Source organism: Plasmodium gonderi (assembly GCF_002157705.1).
Source record: "Plasmodium gonderi DNA, contig: Chr11, whole genome shotgun sequence".
Lineage (NCBI taxonomy): Eukaryota > Apicomplexa > Aconoidasida > Haemosporida > Plasmodiidae > Plasmodium > Plasmodium gonderi.
Window position 1 is genome coordinate 145,199 of NW_021628936.1, and position 24,698 is coordinate 169,896.

The 24,698-nt window shown below is 30.1% G+C and overlaps 5 protein-coding genes across 5 annotated transcripts; 2 read left to right on the forward strand and 3 right to left on the reverse strand.

Moving 5' to 3' along the window:
* Positions 1-1,521: 1,521 nt before the first annotated feature.
* On the reverse strand, positions 1,522-2,676 carry PGO_110360 (U1 small nuclear ribonucleoprotein 70 kDa; the record flags this gene model as incomplete). The annotated part of the gene is made up of 1 exon (XM_028688375.1): positions 1,522-2,676. The coding sequence occupies one exon, from the start codon at positions 2,674-2,676 to the stop codon at positions 1,522-1,524; it is 1,155 nt and encodes a 384-aa protein (XP_028544176.1).
* Positions 2,677-5,112: 2,436 nt separating this feature from the next.
* Positions 5,113-6,386, forward strand: PGO_110370 (suppressor of kinetochore protein 1; the record flags this gene model as incomplete). Its single annotated transcript, XM_028688376.1, has 5 exons — positions 5,113-5,215; positions 5,371-5,513; positions 5,779-5,844; positions 6,037-6,177; positions 6,351-6,386. 5 exons carry the CDS (start codon positions 5,113-5,115, stop codon positions 6,384-6,386), a joined length of 489 nt encoding a protein of 162 aa, XP_028544177.1.
* Positions 6,387-9,380: 2,994 nt separating this feature from the next.
* On the reverse strand, positions 9,381-12,057 carry PGO_110380 (hypothetical protein, conserved; the record flags this gene model as incomplete). The annotated part of the gene is made up of 3 exons (XM_028688377.1): positions 9,381-11,374; positions 11,713-11,853; positions 12,018-12,057. The coding sequence occupies 3 exons, from the start codon at positions 12,055-12,057 to the stop codon at positions 9,381-9,383; spliced, it is 2,175 nt and encodes a 724-aa protein (XP_028544178.1).
* Positions 12,058-18,393: 6,336 nt separating this feature from the next.
* Positions 18,394-21,081, forward strand: PGO_110390 (phosphatidylserine synthase; the record flags this gene model as incomplete). Its single annotated transcript, XM_028688378.1, has 9 exons — positions 18,394-18,531; positions 18,691-18,798; positions 18,987-19,151; positions 19,364-19,441; positions 19,581-19,654; positions 19,839-20,005; positions 20,159-20,198; positions 20,360-20,483; positions 20,998-21,081. The coding sequence occupies 9 exons, from the start codon at positions 18,394-18,396 to the stop codon at positions 21,079-21,081; spliced, it is 978 nt and encodes a 325-aa protein (XP_028544179.1).
* Positions 21,082-21,612: 531 nt separating this feature from the next.
* Positions 21,613-22,596, reverse strand: PGO_110400 (hypothetical protein, conserved; the record flags this gene model as incomplete). The annotated part of the gene is made up of 1 exon (XM_028688379.1): positions 21,613-22,596. One exon carries the CDS (start codon positions 22,594-22,596, stop codon positions 21,613-21,615), a length of 984 nt encoding a protein of 327 aa, XP_028544180.1.
* Between the last annotated feature and the right edge of the window lie 2,102 nt (positions 22,597-24,698).

The window sequence follows — 24,698 nt, forward strand, 5'->3', positions numbered from 1 at the left end:
GAAGAAATTTTAAATAGAAAAAATAAAAAAAAGAATACCTTTCTTAATAAGGTAAGTACAGTTTAGATATGCCAACCAAGTAGACAATAAGAATATATTCCATAAGAGACTCCTTCCACATACATATGTACACATGTAAGTATCTTTAGATATAAATTTTTCTCGTGTAATATGGAACTTCACTTCCAATGACCGATATGGTATTATAGGAAAAAAGACCTCAAGTGTGAAACCCGCTTGGGGGTGGGAGTGAGGGGTAAGACAAAAAACTTCTAAACTTTGAATGGACTAAGGGTAATATGTACTGGACAAGTGCACATGTCAGTAGTAAACTTTTTCACAATGTGCAATATCCACCAATTGAAATGTGTGGTAAGTTCTTTTCTCTCATTAAAAGAAAACAATTTAACAAAGCGAAGGAATAAAAAAAAAAAAAAAAAAAAAAAAAAAAAATAATAAATAAGACAAGATAAAATAAGATTAAATAAAATAAAATGTAGTAATTGACAAATTTACCAACCCCACGTTATAAAGTGCATGGAAACTTCCCTTAAAGTTATATATTCATTTTTCCACATCATGAAAAACAATGTCATAGAAAAATGTGTCATACTACTCCAAATTTGCACTTTCAAAATAATGCACCTTAAAATGGACTTTATGTTTGTGCTTAATTTTTTTTTCACTTATCACTCTTTCAATATTCTAAATATATTCAGTTCACAGTTTGTATGTCTCTGTGCAAGGGCTTACACAATGAGGTTTCATATGATTACGCAAATAGTGTACGCACATGTGTGTAGCTCATATGTTCATGCAAAAATTATATAACACTGTGGTTCATTCCATGTGACCCCACAAAATGCATGAGGCTTAAAATTAATGTAGATGAAATAAGAGCGCCTAGAGGCAAAGTATGAATGAGTCAATAAACGAATAAATGGATAAACGAATCGTGGAAGGTGCTTCTTGAAAAAAAAAAAAAAAAAAAAAAAAAAAAGACATATCATGACACGATATGCATTGTGGAATTTTAAAGAAAAATGGACTACGATGTATAAACTAATGTTAGACACATTGCAGCATAATATACTAATAACAGTAAAACTATACAAAAAAGAATTCAATAAAACAATTTACAAATGGGAAAATGCAGAAAAAAAATTAGTAAAAAAATTAGTAAAAAAATTAGTAAAAAAATTAGTAAAAAAATTGGTAAAAAAATTAGAAAAAAAATTAGAAAAAAAAAAAAATTGACTAACGTACAAAATTTGCGCATTAACAGGGAAGAGAAAAGTGATAGGGACGTACCACAACAATAATTAAAATGGGGTAAGAATAATTTTTACAAAAATTGGAATAGTCATCGGCTCTGGATGCAAGTTTAAGAACAAGTCCGCGACAAGTATGCTGCGTTCTGATAAATCCATTCGTACATGTATACATATATATATATATATACATACTCATATACCTATTTCTCACTCCCCTTGGGGTTTACAAACGAATCAATAATCCTTGTTAATAATTGTTATAATAACCGTACTCTCTTCCTCCATATGGGTCTGCTCCATGCCCATTTGGCATATTCAAGTGTGGAGCGGTCTCATCATGTTTTCCTTTCCTTTCGTTTTCATTGGAAATGTAAACGTCATTTTCTTTTTCCCTCTCTCGACTTCTGTATCGGTGTCTATCCCTGTCTCGGTCCCGGTCTCTATCTCGACCCCTCTCCTTTTCTCGGTATCTGTCTCTCTCCCTGTTTTTATCTCTATCCCTACCAGGATCTCCATCCCAATCCTTATCTCCATCTCTGTCTCTTCGTCTATGTTTGTGCTGATGTCTGTCGTTTGACTCACTGTGTCTGCTTCTGTGGTGTCGATCCCGCTTCGAGCTCCTGTGATCATCTCTTTTATGCCGCTTAGCATTTTTGAGCACATCATTCACATCATCACTATCATCATCATTTCTTTCATTATACAAAGCCACATTCTTGTAAATTTCCTCTACTTTCTTCTTATCATTTCTGTATTTATCTTTATTAATCAGTGCTGTCCAATTAATGTTATGATTAATTTTTTTCCTTTCATCTGAACCCCTTGCAGGTCCTTTTCCTCCTCCTAATCTTCTGGGAACCCAATTCTTAACAGTTCTACCTCTTTCTATATCAACAAGGATTCTTCTGTTGTCTATTTTTTTCCCGTCTGCTAAATTATAAGCATCATTAAAACTTTTTGTATGTTCGAATTCGATAAAGGCATATCCTTTAGGTTTAAAATTCTTGTCATAAATTATTTTTACTTTCCTTATCTTTCCATATATTTCAAATTCTTTTTTTAATTTTTTTTCATTTACATCGTATGATAATCTACCAATAAATATCGTCTTTTTTGGGTCGGTAGTTAAATCAACATTTTTAAAAGGATCATAATCTTTTCTCATTTCTTTAAGCATTAATTCATTGTATGTTATTTTCTCCTTTTTTTTCCTTTCTCTTCTTTCCTTTGAATTCTCTAATTTAATTTTTGGTGGAGGTTCTTTATCCTCAAACAAATTTAGGTATTCAAAAACTCCACTATATTCTTTCGATTTCTTCTTCTCAATTGGTTTGTAATAACTTAGTAATGGTCTTGCCTGAAACAGGATTAAAATGTGCGGGGGCATTCCTATAGCCGACATTTTTTCACACCCCTATATATGTTATGTATGCATATATTTGTACGCATATATTTTTATATGCATAGATATATATATGGTTATATCCTCTTCTGCCCATACACATGTGCATATACATATATATATTCAGGATGGGGATGGCAGCAATTCTTTGTTAAAATGAAAAAAAAAATAAAAATAATAATAAAATAATAAAAAAATAAAAAAAAAACAAACAATCAAGCTAGCTGACAGTTCAATCCAATAATAACAATCCTCCCAACAAACTTATTTTTCCTCCTTCTTCTGCCTCCCCCCCCCTCTCCTCCTGGGCTGAATATGTATAAGTATATATGTATACCTTTCACCGTTCCTTCTTCTTCTTCTTCTTCTTCTTCTAACCAATTTCACCACAAAAAGTTGGGATATTAAATCTCATTTATATATAACTATGCTACAATAAGAGAATGTACATAAAAAGGTGAAAAAAAAAAAAATTTTTTTTTTTTTTTTTTTTCATGCAGATACTTTTTTTTTCCCCGTACATTATACTTATATACTCTCCTTTGTAAATTTTTGCATTGTTCCTAAGTCATCACACTAAACTTCAGAGTGTCATAATTATGCTGGAAAATAAAATACCATGCTCTCCATTTCCTTCTTTTATGATATATTACTTGTATTCCTCCTATTAGGTAAATTATTTTAAGTATAATCATATATATGTTGTATATATATTTTATTATTATTTTTTTTTTTTTTTTTTTTTTTTTTTTTTTTCCTTATACCGTTTTATCGAATTCATATATAAATGTAACACTCATATGTACATATCCAAGTACTCCTATACACAAGTCCTGTATATGCATTTTTTTTCACGCCTTCGTCAAAGGTTTGCCCTTATTATATTATTTGTGGCCTTTAAATTTGGTCTCGAGATTTCCGTTATTCTCATTTTCGACTTGGGCTACAGCTCACAATTTTACGGCTCTTTTAATTTTCTTTTCAGTAGGAACCACGATACCCCCCCTTTGGGGTGCAGAAAACTATACCTGCATATTTTTTTTTTTGGAACCTTTATGCACAACTATTGGCAGATTCGTGCAATATAAATACAGTGGTGTTGGGTGACTACAATTTTTTTCAACCCATTTTTATGCTATACATTTATGCATTATCTCATATGGGGTAGTAATATATATTTTCCCTTCTATTATACCCAATATACCATATATATATCTTCACATTTGCATACATATGTGTAAGTATTCTGCGCCACCTCGTGCTTTTACTTTATTTAATTTTATTTGGCTATCTTATTTGGCCATCATATTTGACACTCTTATTTTGCTATCATATTTGACACTCTTATTTTGTTATCATATTTGACAATCTTATTTTGCTATCATATTTGGATTATCTTGATTATTTTATATTTTTTTTTTTTTTTCCCTTTGCTTTTTTCCGACCCCAAGGACAAAATAATATGTACGTATGCATAACCACACTCACTTCAAAGAAAAACGCATAAGCCCCACAACCTCCTCCACACCTTACCTATACCAATTTATGACACACACAAAAAAAAAAAAAAAAAAAAAAAAAACAATTTAAACAAAAGTGGAATTAAAAAAAAACAGCTTAAACAAAAGTGGAATTAAAAAAAAACAGCTTAAACAAAAGTGGAATTAGAAAAAAAACAGCTTAAACAAAAGTGGAATTAAAAAAAAAACAGCTTAAACAAAAGTGGAATTAGAAAAAAAAAAATAACAAAAAACAGTTACTTGAATGAATGTTAAATGATCTCCTCTATTCCCTAAGGAGAAATATACGAATCTGCATGAATGCAGAAGGCGCACATATATGTTTTCACTACCATTACTACTTGCTCATATGTGCATAATATATTATATACACATAATCCCAAAATTGTGACAATTCATTTTTTTACTTTTTTATTTTATTTTTTTTTAATTTTAACCAAACAAATAGATTTCCTTCTAATTATTCGGTACCCAAAAAGAGCTATCAAATATTGATCCTTGTTACTTAGTGAAATAAAAAGAATGTAAAACAAGTGTGTACAACCATAACATGTGTTACGAATATATTTACGTGTGTTTGAAATTATTTAAGGAAAAAAAAAAAAAAAAAAAAAAAAAAAAAAAAAAAATTAAAAATCTGCAACGCATGGTTCTGTAAGTGATGTCGATATACTATTACACCTCTTTTTTTTTCTTTTTCTTACATATATACACGTATTATTTTACAGCTCTATACATACCCCATCATAGCTCTTACCCCTCCCCACGTTAGACATCACTGAAGACATCACTGAAGACATCACTGAAGACATCACTGAAGACATCACTGAAGACATCACTGTAGACATCACTGAAGACATCACTGTAGACACCACTATAGACACCGCTTAACTAATTCTTCTTACCCATGTGCAAAATGAAAAATGAAAAGATAAAATTAGTGAGTTTCGAGGGGGACGAATTCATAGTTGATAAAAACACAGCCTCCATGTCAACGGTTATACTTAACATACTTGAAGGTACCTTTAAAACATTCGTAGAAAATGAAATTCTAATGAACTTAATTACACACATTCTTGCGAAGATCTGGATCCGAATCTTCCAATATGTATGTTTACAAAGGTGTACACTCCTCCCTTTTTGATAATCTTCCATTCCTCATCTGCACTCGTAGTCATGACTCCCGAGGAAGATACCATACCCCTCCCAAATATAAAGACACCGATTTTAAAAAAAATTATAGAATATATGGAATATCATATCAATAACCCAGCTGACGAAATACCAAAACCTTTGATCACTTCCAATCTCCAAGATGTAAGAATGAGATACAAATTGAAATAAGGAAAAAAAAAAAATATATATAAATAAATAAATTCATGATTAAGTTGTTGAATCGGTGCTTTACATGCGAATATTCAAAATATATTTTCTCCATCTCTATTCCTATTTATTTACCCACTGCAAGTTTTTATAGACTTCTGTCGAATAAGACATATATATATGTATATATACAAGTATGTACTTTTTTTTTTTTTTTTTTTTCTTTCTTTTTAACCCCTTTAATATCGACAAAATGCAGGTAGTTTCAAGTTGGGATTTCGATTTTGTAAATACAGATAAGGAAACCCTGTATGAACTTATAGAGGTGCGAATTTTTTTTGAAGATTTATTAGTAACAATATTGACCATGAGGAGAGAGCAACATCAATTGCATCCAGAGGATTTAGATGACCTAATTTCATCCGTTTTATCTATCATAGATATATATGTACCAAATGTCCATATACTTAATAAGTGAGAATATTTATACAACCATGTTGGTCGCACTTATTTTTAGGCTTCCAATTATCTTGATATAAAACCTCTTCTAGATCTAACCTGTGGAAAAATTGCTTCAATGATGAAAGACAAAACTACTGAAGAAATTAGAGCCGAATTCGACATTGTCAACGATTTTACAAGAGAAGAAGAGAAGCAGGTGGAAATAATACAAAAACGAAAAAAAAAAAAATTTTTTAAAGTGTGATAATGGCAGCTGCTTTCCTCGTATACACATCCATAAACAGTTATTCTAGATGATAGTTTTCAAAACTGTCATCATTTTATTGTACACAAATTATCTATAATTTCTTTTTTTTCACCATTATGTAGATACGAGAAGAAAATAGATGGTGTGGTGACATCTGACGAGACTATGCTTGACAGAAGTGACGAATGTCTAACGTGTCCTTTATTCAGTACAGATGTGATGATGAGGGGGTCCTGTCGCTAACACATCAACGTGCACACACACACACAAACTTTAGCGAATTGAAGGGATAGAGTACACAAACAAAGTGGTTCTATACACCCACATTAGTACACTTAAGTAGAAGCATGCGTACAACTTTGCACACATATATGTGTATACCTCAATTATGTATATAAATAGAGAAAATTATATTCATTCTCCAGCATGCTCATATTATACTCATCTATTTAAAAATTATTATGTGATTTAAGAATACTATTTTGCTTAATAGATTTATATATTGTTCTTGTTTTTTTAAAAAATCTCACTATATACTTTTTTTTTCTTTTCTTAAAAAATTTTACTATCCCTTTTTTTTTCTTTTCTTAAAAAATTTTACTATCCCTTTTTTTTTCTTTTCTTAAAAAATTTTACTATCCCTTTTTTTTTCTTTTCTTAAAAAATTTTACTATCCCTTTTTTTTTCTTTTCTTAAAAAATTTTACTGTCCCTTTTTTTTTCTTTTCTTAAAAAATCTTACTTATACCCTTTTTTCCTTGTTTTTTCTCTTTTTTTATGCAGTCCTATTTTTCACTCTTAACAATATAAACTAAATCGATAAAAATGCGTTACAGATAGTTTACTAAAAATAGAACAATAGGAAAAATGCTATTATTTGTATATATTACAGGTTACCTTTTTATTTATTCATTTGGTCTATCTCCAGATCGTGAGGTCTCAAAGGACTCCTTAGTAGGGCCTCTTCGACGAACTTCCTGTCTAAATTGCATGATAGGAGGGGATGTTAAGGTGCATAGGGCAATATAAATGATTGTACAAATTTTGTCTACTTTCCTGTGAACAATGAGATAAATTTATCTTTACAAGCAAATTTAAGCATACTTACAAAGACGCTCGAACATGAGGGAAATGCAAAAATGCGTAAACCTTACAAAAGCCAACTGAAATATGCTTATAAAAGTAATGCAAAAAAAAAAAAAAAAAAAAAAAAAAAAAATCGAATGTTTGTGTACGATGAATATTTTCATATTCACGCATGTCCTATTTCGTTTGTACCTTCACCATGTTTTATCCCCTAATTATTTTTTTATTTTATTTGTCTGCAAATCAGAATCACAATTTTTTTTTTTTTTTTTTTTTCACTTCTCCACTTTATCCGTATTGGGTATAAGAGAAAAGGAATGGAAATCACCATAAAATTGCAAAATTGTAATTAATCTTAAATGTTTTATATTGCAGTTGTGTTGGCATATGCAAATGTATGGAACATGTGCCTTATGTACGCATGCTAACATACATGTACGTTGCAATTTTTTCTTTTTTTTTTTTTAAAGATCATTAAATATACGTGCATGTGCAAACATATACATGCACAATCATGTATGAATTTGCACACATCTATATTTATATATGTATATATGTTCATACACATGTATATGTATATGTATATGTGTATATAATGTCATGCCTCTCCATGTATGTCTATTTACGCCTTTAAAAATTAATTTTTTGTGTCCTCACATATACAAGCTGTACACGCATATGAATATGTCTTAAATGTGTGGGTACACCGGTGCTACATATGTAAATATAATGGGTAAAAAAATTAAAAAATATAATCTGAAAATTATAAAAATCTATTAGTAAACATATGTAAAGGCCACTTCTAGTATTCAATGTATGTATGTATTGTATGCATGCATATATGAATGTACTCGCAAAAAAAAAAGATGAAAACGTGAAAAAAATGGGTACGTGAGAAAACGTGGGAAAATCTGAAATATAAAATAAGAGCTTATTAAAATTGGGTCCTCCATATAATAGGTACATGGTTACACACATATGGATGGGCATATGTCTACTGGCTTAATTAAAAGGATTGGTCGAAATTTAATTTTTATACTATACTTGTGCATGTGTATATACCGCACATATATACTACTGTGTATGTGTATATGCATAGATGCACGATCATGTGTTTTTCTGTGTGTGCATGTACATATAACCTTCTCGATGTATGCATGTCTTCATATATGTGTACATATTTATACGTATATGTATGTGTAGGAGGTAGCAGCATTACGCGAACACCTATGCGTTGCTGCATAGGCTCGCATGAAGAGGGTCTGCATAAATAATTAAAAAAGTTACAATAAATTCATTTTCTCATAATTATGAAGATCGATATTCCTTCCTCTAAAAAGGATTGTTATACAGAAGTGCATGAAAACAACAGAGGTAGGCGTAACCCTGACAATGTGTTTTTGTAGATAAACACATGCTTAGTCACTTGTACTAATTTTAGGTCTTGTGTATGACCTTGAAAGCACCTATCCACATTATATACATCTGTACATGGGCACATATAGGAGGAGGGGGGGGGGAAACGAGGATAATAAACTCAGTATATATCATACAGGCACAAACATAATAACAGGAAAACATACCTACATTTACACCCATGCATATATACACATACTTGTACACTTATGAGCCAGTGTTCATACACTCTACAACTTTTAAATCTTCAAAAAAACAAAAAAAATGGGATTCGAGGATTGGACATATACATATATATATATATATATCATGCAACTCGATGTTCAACCTCGGTTCTTCGTAAAGTAAAAAAAAAAAAAAAAAAAAAACTATCAACGAGTGCATGCATAAAAATAAAAAAAGAAAAAAAAATTATATAATAAAAAAAAGAAAAAAAACGGGAAGTGTTGCATCAATGTATATTCACCACCTGTATCTCTCATTGTATATTAATCCCTTAACCCTTCCAAATGTCAATGTCCCTGTTTATATTTCCACATCTCTGCCTCGCCCCACCTCTATATGTACATAGTCCCATATCATCTCTACCATATTTCTCCTTCACCTCAATTCGTTTTTACCCCAATCCGCCTCTGCTTCTGTCTCTGCTTCCTACCCTTCGTTCACTTTATTATTGTGCTCGCTCATGTTTCTCATCTCTCTCATTCTTGCCTTTCGGAGATCCATCGAATGCATCACTTTATTACCTGACCCAAAATTCGCACCAAATGCATTTTTATTGAAATCAAATTTTTGATTCCTGTTATTACCCCCTCCGATGTTGTTCGTGTTTCCATAGTTAGATATCTTACCAAAACCATCTCCACCACTACCATTCTCATTGGTTAATCCATTCCCTTGTCCATCTGCACCTGAACCTAACAAACCACCTTTGTACGCCCTGTTGCTTTTCTCCTCATTCTTGTCATTCATGATATTTCCTTTAAAAATATTATTTTTTACATCCTCATTGCTTTTCATAAACATGTTTTTATTATTACCTGGAACATTTCCTGTTCCCTGGAAATTCATATTCCCCATTTTTCCATTCCCAAAATTTCCTCCTTTCATCCCGTTTGGATTTATGTTATTCATATTCATATTGTTCATATTCATGTTATTCATATTCATATTGTTCATATTCATGTTATTCATATTCATGTTATTCATATTCATGTTGTTCATATTCATCTTGTTCATATTCATGTTGTTCATATTCATGTTGCTCATATTCATGCCACTTGTATTAATACTTCCAGTACCCCCAGAATTATTGTGTGCCCTCATATTCTTACTGTTTCCACTGTTGTTTGTACCAGAGTTTGCCATTCCACCACCTGTGATTGTCTTATCTGCCTCTGCTGCTGCTCCTCCTCCACCTGTATTCCTATTAGCAGAACTAGCAACTCTCCAGTTACTTTCTGTGTCTATATCTTTTCTTCTGAAACCCCTGTCTTCCCTTTTTTCATTTCTTTTCATGTGATTCATATTGTTTCCTTGCCCACCTGTACTGTTATTCATTCCTTTAGTATTCATCATTATATCATCCGCATTATGCATATTGTTATTGTTATTATTGTTTCCAAACATTTTCCCACTTCTATTAAAATTATTTCCTTTCATCATGTTACTATTCTTATCACCAAATTTGCTTTGATTATTATGTTCAACCATTGATGAAAACCTCATGCTACCTGGATGATCTCCTCCTCCTGTCATGTCTAAATTGTGCATTGTGTTGTTCATCATGTTCCTCTGCTGATTGTTCATTCCTTGGACATTCATATGCATATTAGGGTTCATATTAGCATGCATGTTATTCATTGGAAGATGCATCTGCATATTCATTTGCTGTGCCATTTGCATATTCACTGCCTGACCCATCTGCATATTCATTGCCTGACCCATCTGCATATTCATTGTCTGCCCCATATGTTGATTTATCAAGGGTCCCATTTGCATATTCAATCCAGCAGTACCAGCCATTGGCTGACCCATCCTCATATATTTCTTCTGCATACCACTCTTACTCTCTATATTTTCAAGAAAAAATGTCTCCTCATGTTGCAATATCGCTGGGGGAAGGGGAGCTGGGTTCTGTGAACCACGTTTTAAAAAACACTTAAAGCCAATCATATGTTTTCCTTTAAAGCCTGGAAGAATATATGCATTCTTAATGATATGTTCATTATTTTCATTAGGTGCATTATTATTTGTGCCACTAAAATCAGCTGATGATTCAAGCCACTTTTTCTGATTATTCTCATTTTTTTTAATCTCATCAAGCATATTCATTCCAAATTTTTTCTTATCATGAAGACCATTCATTTTCATTTTTTCTAGATTTGCATTATTTAAAAAATTATCATCTCCCTTTTTAAAATCTTTCAATTGTTTTTTTTTCTTATCCTTATCTTTTGATAATTCAGATTTTATTTTTTCCGTCGATTCTAGCAAATCTGGAAAAGATTCATCATCTATTTTTTTCTCTTTCTCTTCTTCAACCTCTTCATTGTTTTTCTCATCTTTTTTCTTCCATGCCGAACCAGCTTGTTTCGAATTGGCTCCTGCGTTCGCTGCTCTTCCTCTAACACTCACACTGATTCCTGTAGTGTACAAAAATATACATCATAAATGAAAATGGTACTTTTCACTAATTCTTTTACACGAAAGGACGTAAAAAAAAAAAAAAAAAAAAAAAAAAAAAAAAAGGCACACCAAGTGGGCTACCGAAATGGATATGAAACTTATTAAACTCAGGAAAAAAAAAAAAAAAAAAAACACGAAAAACAAAATAAACACATAAAACATGCTAACCACCCAAAACAAACTAAACACACAAAACACACCTTAGTTACATGACATCAATAAAAGGTCAAAAGCATATATCCTCACATTAGAAACGCATGTAAACAAATGGACACACACATACTCATCTACTTACCTTTTTTTAAGGAACTACCAATGAGTAAGTGCTTCCCCAATGAGACGTTATTGACAAGTGGAATTCCATTTTCTTCAGAACCGTCTGTGGCTTTTTTCGAATCCTGATCTTCCTTTTTTAATTGTTCTTCTTTAATGAGTTCTAAATAATAAAAGTACATGGGAAAGAAACAAAGAAGTATGTGACATTTTGTTTATGTGCTAGATGTGTGCATATCGATACAGTATATTATAATATAGAAAGAACTACACGCATATATAAAGGGCCAATATAGCTATAAGCACAAAGATCTAGTTCATACGTACCTTTGTTGTTATTTTCATTATCCATTTCCTTATGTTCCATGTTTTTACATATAAGCCTTTATAATTTCATAATTTGTCTCTTTTTTTTTTTTTTTTTTTTTTTTTTTTTTTTTTTTTTATTTCTCAAGTTTTTCAAAAAATATGTTCACAATTTTATAGGGTATTTATCGATAATATGGTTTTTGTATGACTTACAGGTGACACATATATTTATCTACATTCACAAGTATTCCTCTAGGTTTTATTCGTATCTATTTTGGCTATTATATCTCCCTAACTAGGTATGCTTCTCAAACAGTATATATACATACATGCATACAGGTTGACCTTAAATGAAAGCGAGAAAATTCAATTTCTACGCAACGGATTGGATACACATGAAGCGGTGATGGAGGAAACCACAAAATGCACTAGTTTCATAAAAAAGTAGATTAGAAAAATGAACAAGATAAAGTTTTTCATGAAAATCTGGTACAATGGAATTCCTGAAACGTAGCGGTAGGTAATAAAAGAAAATGTAATTCCGTGACGTAACAAAATAAATGAATTGTAAAAATAAATGAGAAATTGGGGAAGGGGTTGGAATAAAATGTGAACAATATAAAATAAAAAAAACGATACAAAAATGTCATGTAAACTTTTTTTTCTCACACTTTAAAAATATGACTAACATGTATAATTGTGTGGATAAACATGTGTGATTATAATCCCTGCTCCTTTGTATGCAAAAAAGAATTATATTATTTATATAAAAATATGTAAAAAAGGGCCAGCCAAAAAAAAAAAAAAAAAAAAAAAAAAGTAAAATAAACACGCAGAATGGATGACAAGCAAAAATGATACGTAATAAAAAAGTATATGCAAAAAATAAAATAAAAGGAAATTTATAATTGTGAAGAAAGTAAAAATGTAAATATATATATTATACAATTTTTTTTTTTTCATAAAATGAAATTGTCAAAATGGGAAAAAAAAAAAAAAAAAAAAAAAAAAAAAACAATGTATATAAAATCTTATGTAAAGATAAAAATGCGAAACATATGTGTATGTCATGTAAAAGTGAATTGCAAAAATGTACATGGGGGTAATTCAAGGAAATTGTAAAAACAAATGTAATCTTTTACATGAAACAATGAATTCTTAACCGAAACTGTCAATGTGAATTGCTTAGGCGAAGCTGTAAGCGCATATGCAAAACTGGGAATACTTATACGATACTGTGTTTTAATGCCTATGTGAAACTGAGAACTCTTAAATTACTCTTCTGATGAGAACATTTAAATATTTAAATCAAGTTTCACGCACCCCACCCCCGCGTATATAAGTAATATTTATGTATATTGATATGATATTTTTCTTTTCTTAAAATATATGCAAAAAAAAAAACTTTACGCACTTAGTGTAATTATTGTGTTATACGCAATAGTAATATAAAGGGGAAACTAGGCATAAAAAAAAAAAAAAAAAAAAAAAAAAAAAGTAACACACTGGCAGTAGAGAAAATAAAATGACGCAAAAAAGATAAAATAAAATGACGCAAAAAAGATAAAATAAATGACGCAAAAAAGATAAAATAAATGACGCAAAAAAGATAAAATAAATGACGCAAAAAAGATAAAATAAATGACGCAAAAAAGATAAAATAAATGACGCAAAAAAGATAAAATAAAATGATGCAAAAGGGAAAATAAAATAAAGAGAGAAAGGTAAAACTGTAGTGTCACATTACTTCGACAGATAGGAGCCATATCATCAAAGCACAAAAAACATAGAATGAAAATATACCCCCCCTCATGTACACCTTTACAAGCATTAACAAATTGTAGTTACAAGTTACCAAGTGCACACATAGTTAGCACAAGGTTTTGAAATGTATTTATAAAATATACCTTTGAAAACTTATTTCCACATATATTTGGTTAGTGGGAATACATTTACGTATATCCATACATACATCCATACATACATCCGCACATACATCCATGTGCACATGTTCACATTTTCTTTTTGACAAATTGCGTTGTCCCCTCCCTTTAACCTAACGAAAACGCATGACAAGTAAACTCTTCATGTTTGTTTATGCGAAAGGATAAGAAAATTCTACACAAAGCTATTTGTAAAAACATGCAGGTGAAGGCAAGTACCAAGTAATTTCGTTCTCCTAATATATTGCACGTACTTATGTGTATGCTTGTATTCATTTTTTTTTTTTTTTTTTTTTTTTGTCCTATTACAATTTTTTGTGTATATGCTAAAAAGGCACACATATAACACATACACACACGTACACATGCCCATACCAGCTGAACCTATATATATGTTACCCAACTTGCTTGAATTGCAAAGGGAAAATATAACTACTCGGGTAGGGGAATGAAACAGATATCTTCGAAATCTACATGTGTGCTGAAAATTATATGATTCCGAAAATGTCACCACCCAAAAGAAAAAAAAACTAAAATAAAAAATTAAAATATAATAGATTAAAATAAAAAATTAAAATATAATAAATTAAAATAAAAAATTAAAATAAAAAATTAAAATATAATAGATTAAAATAAAAGAGATTAAAATAAAAGAGATTAAAATAAGGTAGAATAAAATTACCTGTCAAGCGAATTTTTTAAGACTCCTTAGACAGTACGAATCGCATAAGAACATTTCCCACAAACATGAATGGTGCAAATGTGAAGATAATGAACATATACACAATTACTATGCTTTATGCATTTATGCACAGCCCTTATGTAGGCAAAGAGTGTATAGTGGCATTCTGGTATGTTCTCCACACCGTCATGCATATAGTATTATTATGGTCTTATTCAGTGGATATGCATCCAATTCACCTGTTCCATTTTAACACACTTTTCTTTTTCTTTTTTTTTTTTTATATCATATCCATACTTCTTATCTTGTTCATACCGGAATATTAGAGTAATTCATATTTATGTTTATATTTATTTTTACTTTTACATTTGCGTTCATTTAGCAATTCATGGTAATAGTGGCATGGGTACGAGGGGTGTAACGAATGCCCGAACATTGGTCAAAAGAATAAAAATATAAAAATAGCTACTTGGTCCCCCCCCCCCCCTTCCCAAAAAAAAAACGTAACACACTCATAGAATTACCTAGCAAAATGTTTCATTTTCAAGACTATTTATTCGACCTTCCCGATAAATAGCCTGATTTTTCTGCAGAAAGGATATGGCCATCAGTAATGATTTCAAACGCTATATACTGTAATTTACTAAATGCTATATTTTGTAATTTACCAAATACTATATTCTTTAATTAACTTTGCCAAATGCTATACACTGCAATTACCTCTACCTGAATTAAAATAGTTATATGAAACAGCTAAAGAACAATTCAGTAATTACATTATTACCCTTTTAGTTCAATTCTTTACTAGGGCATTTATGCTTGAAAAAAAAAAAAGGGTAAGGAAGAGGAGGGGAAAGGTTATAACAAAGTCGTGCACAAATTTAAGTAAAAATATGTGTGTATAAGTATATATATACAAATGTGTGTGTTATTATGTATATTCACACAGACGAACAAAATAAATATTATTGTTCCATTCTTCATTTTTTGAATGTTTAGAGATTTTTTTTACTCTTTGTGTGCACAGGAGTTTTATTATAACAAGATATAAGAAATAAAACTATATAAATGTTGTGTAAAAATATAAGTAACGTGGTGTATTAAAACATTCCCTAGTTCCTTCGTTTTTTTTATCTTTGTTTCTTCGCTTGTTTTTTTTTTTTTTTTTTTTTTTTTTTTTTTTTTTTTTTTTTTTTTTTTTTTTTTTTTTTTTTTTTTTTTTTTTTTTTTTTTTTTTTTTTGTTTTTTTATTTACTTCTTTCTTTATTAGTTCTCTCATTATTCATTAATTTTTTTTTTTTTTTTTTTTCTCCCATACTACTTAAAAATTGCCCCTAATAAAAATCACAGCCCATTTTGTCACAATTCTTTTTGTATATAAAATAAACCCACGATGTAAATAGAGATGCGAACAGCATGTGTAGAAAACATTAAAAAAAAAAAGATTAATGGTAGAACAAAATTTCGGATAAGACTATGTATAAATTGACAATTCTACTTCTATAGGTTTGTGTAGATTTTTTCGAGCGCTTGTGAAGGTTTGTAAAAGAATTATTTTATCCATGCTAATCATTTAACACAGTCGAGTATAAATAATTACCACAAAACTTTTACTGCATTTTTATATAGTTTTTAGTTTCTGCCATTTTGCCACATACCATTTTGACAGTTTCTTAATTTTTATTTTTTTTTATACCATTTAACAGCGTTTTATATGTTTCATCCCATTTTTCTCCACACTGTTTTTTAACACGTGTAATTTTCCCCTTTATTTATTTTATTTTATTTTTTTCTCGTTAAAAATCGAGGCACTTTGATATATATATATAATATCTCAACACATGAACGATAATTTCATTTCATAAAAATCAACAATAGCAACCCTGTTAAAATTATTTGTCAGAGATCATAAATTTCTCGTGCATGTTTTATTTTTTTTTTTTTTTTTCTACTTGTCCTTAACAGAACTAAGGAAATTTTAAAATAAGTGATTTATTGAGAGCATGAGAATAAATTTTTTTCCATCCCTCGAATTCATTCACAGTTGGCTTAGCACATGAAGTATTGCAAATATCATACTAAATAATTTTGTTAAGCTTTCTCATTTGTTTTATGTTCAAATATTTTACATTATTTTATTATTATTATTTTATTTTATTTTTTTTTTTTTTTTACTTGTCACTTTTTCCATTTTGCTGTTTTTGACTACTTAACATATGTTGATTACATTTTTATAACACTGTCATGGCTACCCATAATTTCTAAATTTACCCCTACCTCAACCCCACTTTTCCCTTTTGCATTCCACTTTTCCTTTCATTGGTTGCTTCCTGCATATGTATTTTTTTTGTTTGTTTTCGTTCTTAATCTTGTCTTTGATCTTGTCCTTGTCCTTGTCCTTGTCCTTGTCCTTGTCCTTGTTTGTTTTTTTTTTTTTTTTTTTTTTCTCCCCTCTCATGCACCCCTAAAACGTCCATTATAACCCATTAGTATGCGTATAAAAGCATGCATGTACATATATATTTATAAATATATACACATAAACATTTCTGTTTTCGATTTAGTCCATTATATATATTATGCCATCCTTATTCTGAGGAACAGCCATGTACATATGTTAATTTGTCTTGCTTTAAACATGTATAAAATTTATCATTTATAGCTTGCACAATCTGTCAGAAGCTTTTAACAAAAAGATAAAATAATTCATTTGTCAAAGTCATACAATAAATTCTGTCTAATCATATATATTTTTTTTTTTTTTATATTTACCTCCTATCCTTCCCCGTTTCCTCATTTTTCGAACACCATTTACAAAAAAATTTTCAACACTTGTATTCCAATTTTTCTTTCCATCTTTTTATTATAACCTTTTCCTCTATCCTTTCGTTTCATCCCTTCGCCCAATACTTTCTTTTTAATAATTTGTATCGGTTTAGAATTCCAGATTGTTCGTTCTTAATCATTGTGCATTTGAAAAAAGCTCTGTCTTATTAGTACACAGAGTATTGTATCGAAAGTTTCCCAAAATAAAAAGAGATAAAAAAAAAAAAAAAAAAAAAAGGATCTAGCGAACGTGCAGAATAGAATAGGATCTTAATTTTAACATAATTTCAAGCAGAGCGTTTCAAATTCCATATGCAGAAATGTAAGGAAGAAAAAAAAAAAAAAAAAAAGAGTAAAAATGTAGTAAAGCATTTTTGCAATTACTGATGTATATATAATATATATATGTACATATGTATGACATGGGTCTAAGTGATATTTTACCACAGAAAAAAAATAACAGAGAAAAAATTACTGTTGTCACTCCCCTTTTCATGAGAAATACATATGGTGTTATATGTAGTTTCCTTTTAATTAAAACTATATGATGAGTGTGAATGAAACAACAGTGCTTATGTATATCTTTACACATACAACTGTGCGTACGTACGCACGTTTTCCCATTTATTAACATATGTACATATATATATATATATATATATATATATATATATAGATAGATAGATATATAATTCTTTCATATCCTCCATCCCACCCTCTTCAGGATAAGTGTCCATTTTTTTGGAGGTTCATTGCTAACAAGCATATTGTTAGCGCATATAATGGATGGCTGGGATTTTAAAACGCGAATAATCATGTAAACTTCAAAGATTTTTTTTTTTTTTTTTTTTTATCCCTTATAACATATATGCATACCGAAAGACACAACATATATATTTTTGTTTCTCTGTAATCACCATCATCCTCTTGCAGATCCTCAATAATGACATTTGCTAACTTATTAGCAGTAATGAATTTGTTCAGAAAATATGTGTATTCTGTAAAAAGAGACATCTTTACACTTTTCGTAAATTCTTGCATTTTAGTTTACTATCCCCTCCTTTTATTTATGAACTTTTTTGTAAGAATGAAAAAAGAGAAACAAAAAAGAATGGAGAATAGGAAAAGAAAAGAAAATGCGGAATAAAAATGAACAAATGAAAGAATTTAAAACAAAATTAGTCGAACATCCTATATCGCCTAAGCATAATATAACATACCATTTTCACCCTCTTTGCAGACAACAAGTGAGGTTCGATCAATGATAAAACTATTATTCAAGAATGTAACTTTTCACACAGTTGAAAAGTCTTATATGGAAAATTGTAACTCACTAGAAAATGTTATGGTAAGAAAAATAGGAACATATGGTTCCCAATAGCAAAAAAAAGAAAAGTTAAACTATTCATATGTATATATGTATGTGTATATATGTATGTGTATATATGCATGTGTATATATGTATATGCCCAGTTCTGCTTACGCAGCTACGAATTTCTAACTCATTTGCCTCTCACTTATTTTATTTTTTTTTAGGACAAAATTGACATTTTTGTAATAGCCCATTTGGCAGGATGGTTCATCAAGGCAATTGCCATTCGTAACTTTTTCGTATTAAATCTCACTAGTGTGACATTCGAATTGTTAGAATTAAGATTTCAGCACATTTTGCCAAACTTTTATGAGTGCTGGTGGGATCATGTAAGTATCAAGAATTTTAATACCAAATGGGAAAGAGAGTTGAAAGAAAAAATAAAGAAAAAAGGGGCTCCGGTGAAAAGAAACAAACACAGATCGGACACATTTTTCCATTACTGTGATATGCAACTCACCTTTTGTTCGAATTAACCAAAACCTACGCAACCATATACTTCTAATTCGTTACATATATTTATTTCTCTTATCTCCCTTAGATATTATTAGATATCTTGGGGTGTAATTTGTTAGGAATACTGATAGGCCTCGCCTTTATGAAGTGGCTAAATATGCCCGTAAGCAAATTGGAATTGAGTGCAGATTGAACACTAGGTCGTGTATTTGTGATTTATATTGATGATCCCCTACCCTTCTTCATTTCCATTTCCATTTCCATCTCCATTTCCATCTCCATTTCCCGTTCCATTTTTTTAGCTATATTCCTGGAAGGTGCGAGATAAGTTTAAACCGAATAAAAAAGGCATTATATTTCCAAAACTTGACACAATGTAATTGTACATTTGCATTTGTGTGCGTATTTATTACCCTGATGCACATTCTCATCGACACAAAACACACCTGTTCATGTGTTATTATCTCTCCCTTATGTGTTGTGATTAATTATCATTTCACTTCTATAGCTAAATAACTGACTTTTTTTTTTTTTTTTTTTTTTTTTTTAAACATATATAGGCTAAGGAAGGTATTCACAAATAGTCGTACCGTGGTATTATTAATTTTTTACTCCCTCATGACAAATCTGATCGATTTAAACGTATTTTTTTTAAAGGCAGAATTGCAATTGTTACAAACAAATTTTTTAGTCATGATGAGAGAATTGTTCATTGCCACAATTCTGAGTAAGTTTTTTTTTTTTTTTTTTCTTTTTCGAACGAGACAAACATTTCAAACCATCATATAATGTGCAAATGTAACTTATGTAACCCTTAAAATGGGAAATATCTCCCAGAATTTCTTCATTTTCATTACTCATTCTTACCCTTCCTATTTAGTGTATGGCTCCATCCATCTGAATCTTCTCCTTACAGAACAGTAAGTATCCACATTTTTGTTATTAAATGATATAAATGCCATGCTTTACAGTCATACCGAAATATAAGCAATTATTAGTGAGAAACTTATTTTATATACATACTCATAAAATATGTGTTACATGATCTTTTTTTTTCCTTTCCTTTTACGTCCTTTCTTAGCTTTACCCCCAAACGATTGTATTATTCCCTTGCTGCAAGCGGGGTTCTTCTGTTAGAACTCTATTTGTCCTTTAGGTGGAAACACAACTTGGTGTCTGACAATTCTGACTTAACTAATATTAACGTAAAAAATATTTTTATGAATTATTCCTTATGTGCCCAATGCACAGGAGTGTGTGTGCACATGTTTTTTTTTTTTTCCATGTATACGCATATCTGCATGTGTATATTCTGACTCCCCCAATCTATCCACTCTACCCAAACTATCCAATTACCCAAATTATCCAACTACCCAAACTATCCAACTACCCAAACTATCCAATTACCCAAACTATCCAACTACCCAAACTATCCAACTACCCAAACTATCCAATTACCCAAACTATCCAAACTATCCAAACTATCCAACTACCCAAACTATCCAATTACCCAAACTATCCAACTACCCAAACTATCCAAACTATTCAAACTACCCAAACTATCCAAACTACCCAAACTATCCAAACTACCCAACTACCCAAATCACCCCAAAACACTCGCGCACAAGAGCACTAGTGCAAACGTTGCTTTGTGCACGTATGCACACGTAGCCGAACACCCATTGATTCATTCACCCCTGTTTTCATCACCCCTTACAGATGGTATGGTTCTCGATATTCGCAACCCTTTTGTCAGCAATGGCCCTTCTTTTTGTCAACGAATCTCGTACTTCAACAAAATGAGTCAACAGAATTGACCTTTTTTCATTTTTTTCCCCACGAGTGGCGTATGTTCTAATTTTAATTCTTTCATATTAATATTAAATTAATTTTTATTGATATTCCAAAAAAAAAAAAATTTTAAATAAATTATTATATTAGTAGTCAATGCACGTATGTGTGTTTGGTGTTTGTGTGTAAATTTGTTTCGTACATGTGTATATACATGTATATTGATGTGCGTAACATCATAAGCATATTCATAATTAGACTTATAATCAGATACGTACATCTTATGTACACTTTATATATATATATATATATACACTCAGCAAATTTGAAATGCTATTTATGCAATAATTAAGTTACAGTCATGTTTTTGTGACTTTAGTGCTTGGTCTTATTCTCTCTGTAATCTTTTTACTTTATTTATTTACTTCTATTATTTTTTATTTTATTATTTCTTATATATATATATATATATATATATGTTTTTTTTTTGCCTTATGAACACAAACACGCAACAACGCCCTTTCCCCTAATTATTAGCTATATTTAAAACATATTTAATATCCTTTTAATATTATTTAAATATGGGTTATAGTTAAGTATTATGGTGCATTTTTTTATATTCACAGAATTTATATGTATTTCACTTAATATCAAATTACAAATTTGAACTCTCACTTTAAAATCCTTCTCCATATAAAATATAACAGCTGTTAATAAAAAAAAAAGTTTTACTTGTTTTGTCCACGGATGAAAACATAACGATGGTTCATGAGATAAGGTGAAGCACCTCTTTATCATTTTATTAATTTCCCCATTAGTATAAAAATCAGATACGAACGTATTTTTTGTCAATCCCACTTCCAATTCGTGTCCATTTATTTTGTTCTGTGACAATAAACTTGAAACTATGGTACTCTCTGTCATCATTTTATTTCTCGACTCTCTCCTCTTCACGTCCACTGCAACAGTAGGGTCCACATCTCCGCGTGTGTAGAAAGAAAAAGGATCCAAAGCAGCTGACGAATCTGACGAATCTGATACATCGCTTATGTCTTTCCCACAGTGAACAACATGAGACGTCAAAGAGCACGCCTCCGGTTCCCCATCAAAAGGAAACTCGAATATAGACATGTATAAGCAGAAAAACAACTCCTTCAGATTTTTGCAATTTTCATCAACTTGCCGAACTACCAATGACAAACTTCGTATCAACTCTTCGACAGCACTTAGTTTCTGTTTTAGACAATTTTCATTTTTTTTTTTTTTCAAAAATTCCTCGTCATTCAGTGTGTAATCCATAATGTTTTTTTTCATTTCTTTAAAGTTCGTGTTCAAATTATGCCGCAAACATTCTGAATTTTCCACTAAACTTAAAAACCATTCATAAAAATTCTTATTCAATTGGAAATGCCTTCTAATATGATGTTTTACTTTACCCAATAAATGATTTAAGTCTCCCATTCTTGTTGCACTATTTTTTGTCTCTTGCATGATGAAGTTATCGAGCGTATCAAAATTTAAATTCATTGTTCGATATAGAAATTTCATATGTGTCTTATAATGTGAAAAAAAAAAAAAAAAAAAAAAAAAAAAAACATGGACTCTTCCTAGTTATTAACAATCCATTGTGCTAATGAAAAATGGACCAAAGACAAATACAATATGAGAAGAAAAAGATTATCTTTCTTTTTGAGATAGGGTTAAGATACATGATCCTAGCAAATTCCTACTATGCTATTTTTGTCAAATTTTTCTTTTTCTCTTTTTCTTAAAACAAAATTTGACCTTTTTGGCAGTTCTTTGACCTTTTGCATATTCCTAAGTGAACCTGTGTATGTATATATACATATATATATAATATACACTGTTTGTATTACAAATCATTTGATACATATAAAAATGTATCAGCATATGTGTGTTTAGAGCTAGTCCCAGACATTTATATGGATACTAAACAAACCCTTATGTGCATGGTTCGTCCCCTTGCTATTATATACGACCACTTTTTTTATAATTTCATAAATCTACATTTTTGCAAGAACAAAGAACACAACATTTTTACACTAGTAGTTATGTGTCTGAAAAGTAAAAATGAAGCACTCTCCCATCACCACTGCATATGACTGCATTATGGTAAAGCATCAAAAAAGGAAAAAAGAAAAAGGAAAGAAAAGAAAAGAAAAAAAAAAAAAAACTTTCGACATAAAAAGAGAGGAGAAGGAGGTATATTAAATCATATACGAGGAACAAAAAAAAAAATAAAAGAAAAGAAAAGAAAGTGATATTTCTAAAAAGTTTCTTTGCTAATTTGCTTATTTTAATTCCTACTCCTGCAAATATTTTTGCAACACAAATTTTTTTCAACTTTCATTTGGTGAAGAATATATACAATACTACTTTCCCAATAAGCTTAGCCTTTATTTTGGCCAAGCACGCAGAACGAGTCCAAAATTTTTAATTATCATTTTACCATGATTTTTAGGGGGCTATCATTTTTTTTTTTTTTTTTTTTTTTTTTTTTTTTTCATTTTATATCCATTTAAAAAATTTGTACAAGTTATGATTGTTTACTTTTTATTTTTTCCCCTTCATTTCTTCTTCATTTCCCCTTCATTTCTTCTTCATTTCCTCTTCATTTCTTCTTCATTTCTTCTTCATTTCTTCTTCATTTCTTCTTCATTTCTTCTTCGTTTCCTCTTCACTATTTCCCCCTCATTTCTTTACTATTTCCCCCTTATTTCTTCACTATTTCCTTTTTTTTTTTTTTTTTTTTTTTGTCACAAGGTAAGTTTCTCCTGAACACATGATTCTTTTGTGTACATTTCTGTATATGCATATATATTCGGACTTGTTTAGTGCTCATGTTTGCGTATATTACTTGGATACGCGAATTTATGAGAATAAATTAAACATGTGCTTCACTTGAGTTCGTTCAAATTCGTTCAAAAATTAGTGCAATTCTTAACATGTATTTACAACTATTAAATGATAATTAGCGCCAATTTTTTAAGGCGAGTCATTTGGAAAGATTTGAAGGATATTTGCATTTCGTGCGCTTTGCATTGTACTTATTTTTCCTTTTTTTCCTTTTTTTCCTTTTTTTCCTTTTTTTTTTTTTTTTTTATTTTTGCAAGAATCCCTCACTTCCCCATGTACTACCTGACTTAACATCTACCACCATGTTTATATCACCACATTAGCAATTCTGTTTAATTAGTATATAATTTGCATATTAGAATGTAGAGGAGGGGGAGGGGTTCTCTTTAAACTGAAGCATACGAGACATGCCACATGTGTAAAATTTTGAACATTTGTATTTTTTCCACATTTGTAATAGTTTTAATTTTTTTCAGTCATATTTATAACTATGATAACTGTCCTCATTCACAACATTTTAATTTGAGCACACATTATTTCCTTCTTATTCGTCTGATTTATTGGTATTTTTTTTTTTTTTTTTTTTTTTCCATTTCTATAAATCTGCGCATGTATAATTTGATCTGATCAAAATTACTTTCCTCAAGTATGCCTAGACTATCTCGCTCTACATCATAAGAAATCATACATAACTATACGTAATCATATGTAACTATACATAACCATACGAAAGGTCGATGCACCATCGAAGT